Below are 9,808 nucleotides of genomic sequence, written 5' to 3'. Positions count from 1 at the left end.
TCCACCATTAAGATGAGTCAGATTGTCCCCAGAATTATTTTGGTCTACTCGTTTCTCATTCTAAATTAAGGATCTTTACATTTCACTATTCAAGCAAGTAACTGTGATCTTAAAGGACAAGCAACTAAGTGAAGCAGGTTTATGATCTTCAGAGTGTAAAGCAAGACACATTTATAGCCTTTTGCATAGTCAGTCAGTTTTTATTTCAACAATTCCACAAGTGAAGGATCACTTGCACTTGTACTCAAGAATCCAAATACAACTTGAAATTACATCATTTTTCATATTTGGCACTGATTTTCAGTGATCCAAATGTTACAGCATTACTTTCTCCCTGTAATAATTTCTAAATTTGAATACTTTTGTTCTTGTTCAAGAACATACATAATGCACCTTAAATTTTGTTCTCAAATTGGAAGCACAACTCCATATAAAAGCTGTTCAGAACAAACCAAAACAGTTTTGAATGACTTCCACACCCATTCATGTTTTTGGAGTAAGATTTTGCACATAACCCCAAGGGATCCCTTCAGGGGTGGCAATATTTGAAATGCATAACATTTTAAGTCTAAAAATTTATGAAGAGGTCAAACCATATGTAATACTGAAAACAAAAATCCATAGATGCAGATTAAGAAAATATTTCATTCTGGACCTAATTGAATACTCAATTACACAAGAGTATTGATGATTCCTGATTATAGTTCAGAATGTACATTTCCGGTCTTTGACCCCTCCATTGGTTTCATGAAGATTCCTTCCATCACTTTCCAAGAATTGTATTGGTTTGAATACTGCATGCCGTGAACTTCACGTTGACCATTTATTGGTCGTCCATACTGTTCTCCTGTAATGGACAGCAGGACTTCTGTAATAGTATGCTTAAACTTCACTGGATTCTTTCTTTCCCAGTATGTTCCACTGCACATGACAGTCCAATTATCCAGATTATCTCCTTCTCCATCTTCACCAAATGCACTCACCTCCTTTTCCAAAATAAAGGAAAAAGCATTAATAAAGTCCCTTTCAACCAAAAATCAAACTTAAATGTAAATTCCAACCACTGTTTTTTTAAAAATTCAAGGCAGACAATTTCATAAAGATCTTATTTGCAAACAAGTTGAGCGACGAACAGATTTGCACTAGTGATACATTTCATAACCAGAGGAAGTCACAAAGTTGTTTTGGGACATTAAAGCACATCTTAAGTATAAGATCTTGTACACATTTGACAAACTCTAGCCCATCCAGCCCTCTTACTGTATGGGTATCCCAATCAATGTGAGGAAAGTTAAAATCTCCCATGATCACTACCTTATGTTTATTACACATATATGCTATCTCCTTACAAATTTGTTCCTCCAATTTTCTTGGCCCATTTGGTGGGCTATAATACACTCCTATTAGTGCCCTCATGCCTCCTCCACCCCTCAATTCCACCCAAACAGCCTCACTGGACAATCCCTCCAAACCATCCTGCCACCTCACGGGAGTAATGTTCTCCTTCACAAGCAAAGCAACTCACCCTCTTTTTTTTAACCCCCTGTTCTATCACATCTAAAACATTTGTAAGATCTTAAGGGGATAAGATTTTTGGATCATTGGGATGTCTTTTGGGGAAGGTCGGACCTGTACAAAAGGGACGGACTCCACTTGAACTGGAGGGGGACCAATATCCTGGCAAGATTTGCTAGAGTTGTGGGGGAGGGTTTAAACTAGTTTGGCAGGGGCGTGGAGAGCAGAGTTTGCGAGCAGTGTCTAGGGTACATGGCCACCTAGTTAAGAATGATAAAGATAACAAAGGAAGGATGGAGGTTAAGGTAAAAGGTAGAAAAGGAAATATATGAGGGTCATTCTCTGAAATGAGTGTACTTTAATGCAAGAAGCATAGTGAACAAGGTCGATGAGCTTAGAGCATGGATTGGCACTTGGAATCATGATGTGGTGGCAATTAGTGAGACTTGGTTACAGGAGGGACAGGACTGGCAACTGAATATTCCAGAATACAAATGTTTTAGATGTGATAGAACAGGGGGTAAAAAAAAAAAGGGGGGAGTTGCTTTGCTTGTGAAGGAGAACATTACTGCCGTGAGGTGGCAGGATGGTTTGGAGGGATCGTCCAGTGAGGCTGTTTGGGTGGAATTGAGGGGTGGAGGATGTCACTGGTCACGGGGGTAGTGCCAGAGGATTGGAGGGTGACTCATGTTGTTCCGCTGTTTAAGAAAGGGTTCAAATGTAAGCCTAGAAATTATAGACCTGTGAGTCTGACGTCTGTGGTGGGTAAGTTGATGGGAAGTGTTCTGAGGGATGGGATTTACAAATATTTGGATGAACAGGGATTGATAGGTAGTAGTCAACATGGTTTTGTCAGGGGTATATCATGCTTAACAAACCTTATAGAGTTTTTTGAGGGGGTTACGAAAAAGATTGATGAAGGGAAAGGCTGTGGATGTTGTCTATTTAGACTTTAGTAAAGCTTTTGACAAAGTTCCCTACAGGAGGTTAGGTAAAAAGGTGGAGGCATTATGTATAAATAAGGAAGTAGTGAAATGGATTCAGCAATGGTTGGATGGGAATTGTCAGAGAGTAGTGGTACAAAATTGTTTGTCAAATTGGAGGCTGGTGACTAGTGGAGTTCCTCAGAGATCAGTCCTGGGTCCACTATTGTTTGTTATATATATTAACGATCTGGAAGAAGGGTGGTGAATTGGATATGTAAGTTTGCAGATGAAACAAAGATTGGTGGTATTGAGGACAGTGAGGAAGATTACCGTAGCTTAAAAAGAGATATAGGAAAGCTAGAGGAGTGGGCTGAGAAATGGCTGATGGAATTTAATATGGATAAGTGTGAAGTGTTGCATTTTGGAAAGGCAAATCTAAATAGGTCATATACATTGAATGGTAGACAATTGAGGAGTGCAGAGCAACAAAGGGATTTAGGAGTTATGGTAAATAGTACCCTCAAAGTTGATACTCAGGTAGATGGTGTGGTGAAGAAGGCATTTGGAATGTTAGCCTTCATAAATCAGAGTATTGAATTCAAGAGTTGGGATGTTATGATGAAATTATATAAAGCATTGGTGAGGCCAAATTTGGAATACTGTGTGCAGTTTTGGTCACCAAATTATAGGAAGGAAATAAACAAAATAGAGAGAGTGCAGAGAAGATTCACGAGAATGTTGACAGGATGTTAGGGTTTGAGTTACAGAGAAAGGTTGAGCAGCCTGGGCTTTTTTCTCTGGAGCGTAGAAGATTGAGGGGAGATTTGATGGAGGTGTTCAAGATTTTAAAAGGGACAGAGAGAGTCAACGTGGATAGGCTTTTTCAATTAAGAGTGGGGGATATTCAAACCAGAGGCCATGGTTTGAGATTGAAAGGGAAAAATTATAAGGGGAACATGAGGGGAAATTTCTTCACGCAAAGGATGGTTGGGATGTGGAATAAGCTTCCGGCGGAGGTGGTTGAAGCAGGAACATTATTTACATTTAAGGAAAGACTGGATAAATACATGGAGGGGAGAGGATTGGAGGGGTATGGACCAGGTGCTGGTCAGTGGGACTAGGAGGGTGAGGATTTGTTCCAGCATGGACTAGTAGGGCCAAACTGGCCTGTTCTGTTCTGTATATGGTTATATGAACACTGTCGTTGTGTCAAAAATTAAATAGCTAAGTTGCACACTCTATTTAAATGCAACAATGCAATAAAAATGTACACGATAAAGCAGAGACAAAATAAGTAAAAATCAAAACACAAGCTAACCATAAATACAAGAAGAGTTTCTAAAAATACACAAAGTATATATCAAAGTGTGCACTCGTTCTATAAAAAAATAATAAATCTAAGGAATTAATAATGGAAAACAAAGAAATGGTCGATGAATTAAAGACATTTTGGAAGCGACTTCTCTAAAAATAAATCAAGTAATACTCCAGGAACAAAAAAATCAGGAATTGGAAGAGAGAAACTAAGAAATATTACAATCACCAAGCAAAAGTGAGTAAATTGTTGAAGATATGACTGAAACGTCATCAGGCTCAAGGAGTCCTTGCGTGTGATTTTTAAAGGACCAGTGTTGAGGTAACAATGTCATCAATTATCATGCTAAACTAAAGTATGCAGGCCAGACTTTGGTTACAGGATCTACAGACAGCATTTGTCTCCTTATTTACAGGAAATAGTTCAGAGAGAAGCAATACCTGAAATTGTCAGGTGGTTTTATGGGATAAAGAACAAAGACTAGCCTTCAAGCAAGTTGACCGACGTATAAGTCAATCCCCCCCACCCCCCCATTTTTCAGCCTAATTTTAAGGGTTTTATAGTATATCCAGCGCACATATTGACTCCCATTTTTCAAGCCTCCCAGGAAAGACCTAATTTTTTTTTTTTTTAAAAACACCCCAATCACAAGTAACAAAGCTGTAAATTAAGTAAGTAAAAAAAAAATCTTTGGCCTACCAGACAGCAATGGCGATGGCTCAGAGCTGGAGCACTGACATGGTGCTCCCTGCGGGAGCAGGAACCTTGGCCTACCAGGCAGGAGTGGCGACAGCGACCTCAGGGTCCCAGGTAGGAGCAGTTATGGCGGTGCCCAGCAGACGGGAGGTGTTAGGGAGTGGCAGCGCTAGCAGAGGGGAGATGCTTCCAGCATCAACTTATCCGCCGAACTGGTGTCAATCCGGTTTTTTCAGTGAATTTGTAACCAGCATATAAATTGACCCCCCCCCCCCCCCCCGAACCTGAGAACATTTTTTTGGTTTTGACGACTCAACTCATACATTGAAATATACAGTATATAAATATTAACGAGGCTGCAATTTGACATTTTTAACGTTAATTATGGTTGTCAGCGAAAGTTTCATCAGCAGATTTCCAAGTTGACGTCATAAAAGCAGGTACAAACTTCTCATTTTTAAGAAGTGATGCGGCCACAAGGATTTGCCACGATCATCAAATAACAGTTCAATAAACACACCTGATTTCCTGACAACGGTGAAGTAAAGTAATGGCTGTGTAAATTACGCCCTGTGTTGACGTGGGTCAGTCGAATCGTCTCACCACACTTGATTGGATTCCCACGTTGGCAGACTATGTCACTTTTCCCACGTATCCTCCAATAACTATTGCTGTCATCCGCCTCAGTTACTCCAGTGACAGATTGCTGGCCACTTCCTGAAATAAAAGTAAAATAGAGTCTAGGAGCTGCTTTCAACGGTAGTTTAAAATGGATTCCTGGAGCAAGGAGACAAACTTGAGGGGGCAGTTATTTAAAGAAAGTAAACATGCAGAAACAAATCAAAACAATTCTAAAAAAATTCCACAAATTGCTAAGTGTTGGCATAACATCTTCCACAATCACTCAAAAATGTCTCTTCCTTTTAAAATCAACATAAGCTAAACATTGAAATTAAATAGTGAAATATGCTGCTCAAGACAAATACACAATTTGATAATAAATGCTTCCACAAATGTCAGCGTGAGAGCAGGATCTACTTTGATCTGTAAACAACCCTCAAAATGACTAAACTCCCTAAAGGAGTTCAATTTTTCCCTGCATATTGATCTGCATAAGCAGTGAGCATTGGCCTTGAAAAGCGTGATTCAGACTAAAAGTGACAGCTATTCAGCAAGAGTCATTTTCTGGTTTTAATTTTATGCAAAAGATTTAAGTTACAGTACAAACAATATAATAGTGATGGACCAGCTAAGAAAGGCTTGTGATTTCAAAACATGTTACATCATCTTCTGGCTCAAGTTTCTGTTCAAATACTTGTTCAGGGCTATCCCAAATTCATGAGCTATATATCCCTGTTGTCCTAGTTTCACAGTGAACCAATATGGAAAGTACAGTAAAATCCACATTAACCAGAAACTCAAACCGGCCAAAAAAAAACTAAATAAATAAACGTTACAGGTCGAGTACCCCTTATTTGATATATATGGGACCAGAATTGTTTTGGATTTTGGAATACCATTGAAATAATGCACTTATTCTTCAGACTTAAAGATACAATACAGATATTTACATATGCACAAATTAACTGATTGCGACATAGATTTAAAAATCTACACTCAATAATGCACTACTTACATCCACTACGTCCCGTTCTCTGATCAGGATTTCTGAACTCTTTTTACATATTACTTTATGGGACCACGGATGAAAAAGTTTTGAATTTTGGAGGATTTCAGATAGAGTTTTAATGAAAGTTTAAAATTGTAAAAGTAAATGTTTTCAGAAGCAAAACCCCCTTTGGAACAAATATTCAGCCCCTCCTGCAGCAATTGTTTGAATAAAGATTTAATAAGGTTGCGTTTAAATAAAATAGTGGTGCCCAGGATGAAGAGCTGACCAGTGCAGCTCGCTGCTGAGGTGACTCTCCCAAAGTGTCTCCCTATCCCTGCCTGGTAGAAGTCTATCTTTATTAGTATATTATTAAGTACATCAGCAAGGCTTTATCTGTAAACTTGGGGGAAGGCAGGTTATGACTACCTGCATGGTTAGCACAGGGGTTAGTGCAATGGTTTGCGCCAGCGATCGCTGTTCGAATTTAAAGAAAGGTGTGCTGAGGGCCTGACCAGGGCACATGTATGGAGGTGAGTCAGGTTACGCCAAGGGCCTGACCCGGACACTAGCGTGGAGATGATTCAGGTTGTCAGCATGGGGAAGGCACGCCGAGGGCCTTGCGTGGAGCTGAGTCAGGTTGTGCCGAGGGTCTCCCAATCCCTGCCTCGTATCTTAATTAATATTTTGTATATTGGTAAGGTTTTATCTGTAAAGTTGGGGGAGGGGGGGGATAATTACAACTGTGGCACGGTTAGTGTAGCAGTTAGCACAACAATGTTACAACGCCAGTGATCAGGGTTCGAATTTAAATTTTATAAGTTACAGGAATTACTTGATTAAAGTGATCCGCGATCTCTGTAGATGCCAGATAATGGGGATTTTACTTTTTTCCCTAAATTTTTTTGTGCACTCTTGAACCAAGTGGCAACTTTGATATACGTAGAAAACCTTCAATTCCTATATATGTTAGTTATCAAAATTTATTGAAAAAGTTACTTGTTTAACATTTGCCTTACCTCTTCAATATTTCGTTTGAAAGTAAAGACAGAACCTCTCCCCCTCAAGCAAAAAAAATCACCTCATGAACAAAGAAATTTCAATCTATGGATGGCAACAAAAGTCCTTTCTATTCAGATCGCTTTTCTTTCTGATAAAAAGAGCGCAAAGTGCCCCAATGTCCAAACTCTCTCTTTCTTTGTCACAGTATCGAAGGAAATCTCTGCACTGTCAGAAATGCCATTTGTTCACTGAGTTGGACTGAGCCTAGTCTCAGGCACTCTTTCAAAGAGAAATAGGAAAACTAATTTTAAGACCCCTGAACCATGCCAAACTTGCACATCAATATCACTTAAGCTTACAGTATTTGGCTATGAACATCTTGTTGCCTCAGCAATCAGAGAATGTAGGCATTTCCTAAAGTTTGTGACACACAAGTGCTTAATAGATAAGCTCTGAAAGGGATGCAAAGAAGGTGCATAAAGACAGAAACGAAAACTAGCTAGTGCAGCATGGGTAAGAGAATGGCAAATGAAATCAATACAAATGTGTTAAATCCAGCAATACTGTATTGCCCTCAAATGTCTGAATTATTATTTTCTTCTCTGACAGCCCATCTCACATGATTCCTTGTTCCACCATTTTCCAGTTTTGATTGTGGCCTCCAACCTGATAGAAAACCTACTGGAATACAGGAAGCATACAGCAGGTCGGGCAGCACTTGGAGTAAAGGGAAGCAGTTGATGTTTCAGGTCTAAACACCCCCCCCCCCCCTTAACTGGGAGGGAGAGTAAAGGGGACAGAGGTAGAACAAAGGGAATACCTCTGATAGTGAGCAACCAAATGGATTAAGGACAGTTAGATGCACATCACACAATGGAACATGATTTGTTGTTAATAGTGAGACTGTTTACATGCTCAGCAGGCCAAGCTATACCAACAGTTGAGTACATTTCATACCCTCACCATTACCAAAATCATTCTTCTAATTGTGACTCCTAACTGCTACCTGTTTGGACTCATTTCAGAGACATCTATGTTGTTGCCTCCCTCCCTCCTCTACTAACTTTGTTTTCTTTACCACTTCTGACTAAGGGTGCCCAATCTGGAAGTTAACTTGATCTTTCCAGACATTGCCTGACCTGCTGAACATTTCCAACATTTCCTGTTTTATTTCAAAATCTCCAGCATCCTTTCTTCATTCTTCAACCCAAAACAGTTACTTTATCCACTGATGCTGTATGATGCTGCATGTTTCCATCAAGTTTATGTTCATATAAATGCTAAAGGCCAAAGGTGACTAACAGAATAATGCTGAAATGCGCTGCTACCCCTATCCTTTTAACCAGCTCCTCCCATCCCACCTCAACCCCACCTTCGTCCCCATCCCCACCCCCATCTTCACTCCCACCTACACCCACACCCTTCAACTTCATCACCCCCACCCGCTTCACCCTCTCCCATCCCCTCCATCTTCCCAGCCCCCACCTGCTTCAACCCCACCACCCTTCACCCCTGTCCCATCTCCCCCACCCCTGTCCCCCCATCCCCCCTGCCCCCCTATCCCCCCTGCCCCCCTATCCCCCCTGCCCCCCTATCCCCCCTGCCCCCCTATCCCCCCTGCCCCCCCATCTCCCCCTGCCCCCCCATCTCCCCCTGCCCCCCCATCTCCCCCTGCCCCCCCATCTCCCCGTGCCCCCCCACCTCCCCCTCCCCCCATCTCCCCACGTCCCCCCCTTCTCCTGGACCCCCATTCCCTCCCGTGGACCCCCCCCAGCCCCACTTACCGGAACCGTACTTGACCTCGTGCGAGTGCAGCCGAACATTGTGCAGCGTGTTCAACAACTTGATGACCGAACCGCAAGTGACGTAACTGAGCTCCGACTCGCCCAAGAGGCCGGATCCCGAAAGGCAGGACAAGATGAGAAGGCGGAGAAGCAGCAGAAACCGGTCGAACCGCCCATTCATCCTCCACCTTCAGGCCGATGCCAGGCACCGGTCAAGCAGCAAGCGTTCCCCAGGATGGAGAAAGCGCTCCACAGCGCCACTGGGAGGACGGGAGGGCACCCGGCAATGCCACGCCGCGGATTGGAGTCTCTGGAGGTCGAGCTGGGAGGAGAACACCACCACCTGTCGGAAGGGAGGTGTAAATGGTCTCCTGGAGTCGAGCATTAAAAAACTTTGCAGACTGTAGGAAGTTTTAATTCAACTTCGGTTCCTAAAGGCCACTTTAAAAAAAATAATAATTCGTTTCTCATTGATTTGAGTTGCTCATTTTTATGCACTGAAATTTAAATGTCTGCTTCTCAGGATTGAGTGTGAGGTCATGTATGAACTCTGACAATAAACCTGAAATCTTCTATGTTACTCAAATTCAAATGGCTTTTTAACACGCGAATTGCAGCCACATTAAAAGAATAAACTATTAAAACAATTTACATACATTGAATCTACTCTACCAGGATTATAAAGTAATTTCATAATGATGTAAATACGTTTTATAACATTTATATTTCTAATTACCTCTATAATTTGCTATTGTTGTTTATTTATATGGGGCATCCTTGATTTGTTCATATTTCTGCAAATTCAGGTTTAACAAACGGAGAATGGAGAAAATATTTAAACAAGCTCTTTGTTTTGTGGATATTGCAGTGGCGTTTTGAATGAAGTTCTTGTGTAATTCAACATAACTGGTTAGAGCAGCGCCAGTGATGGGGACATGGGTTAAAATTATTAGATACAATG

General features: G+C 41.2%; 1 protein-coding gene across 1 annotated transcript; it reads right to left on the bottom strand.

Annotated features, from left to right (window-relative positions):
* Positions 1-179: 179 nt before the first annotated feature.
* Positions 180-9,190, bottom strand: sdf2 (stromal cell-derived factor 2). Its single transcript, XM_069911223.1, has 3 exons — positions 8,848-9,190; positions 4,973-5,169; positions 180-986 (listed from the first exon to the last, which is right to left on the bottom strand). Exons 1-3 carry the CDS (start codon positions 9,026-9,028, stop codon positions 699-701), a joined length of 666 nt encoding a protein of 221 aa, XP_069767324.1. The 5' UTR covers positions 9,029-9,190; the 3' UTR covers positions 180-698.
* Between the last annotated feature and the right edge of the window lie 618 nt (positions 9,191-9,808).

Source organism: Narcine bancroftii, chromosome 14 (assembly GCF_036971445.1).
Source record: "Narcine bancroftii isolate sNarBan1 chromosome 14, sNarBan1.hap1, whole genome shotgun sequence".
Taxonomy (NCBI): domain Eukaryota; kingdom Metazoa; phylum Chordata; class Chondrichthyes; order Torpediniformes; family Narcinidae; genus Narcine; species Narcine bancroftii.
The sequence above is the reverse complement of the archived record's forward strand: the minus strand, read 5'-3'. Positions and strand labels throughout refer to the sequence as shown.

What these genes read in the sequence shown, in the direction of transcription:
- sdf2 (XM_069911223.1), bottom strand. Translation starts at nt 9,028, where the DNA reads ATGAATGGGCGGTTCGACCGGTTTCTGCTGCTTCTCCGCCTTCTCATC. An exon ending in CGAGGTCAAGTACGGTTCCG is followed by an intron (nt 5,170 to 8,847) that starts GTAAGTGGGGCT and finishes CTTTTATTTCAG; the next exon opens with GAAGTGGCCAGCAATCTGTC. An exon ending in CACCGTTGTCAGGAAATCAG is followed by an intron (nt 987 to 4,972) that starts GTGTGTTTATTG and finishes ATTTTGGAAAAG; the next exon opens with GAGGTGAGTGCATTTGGTGA.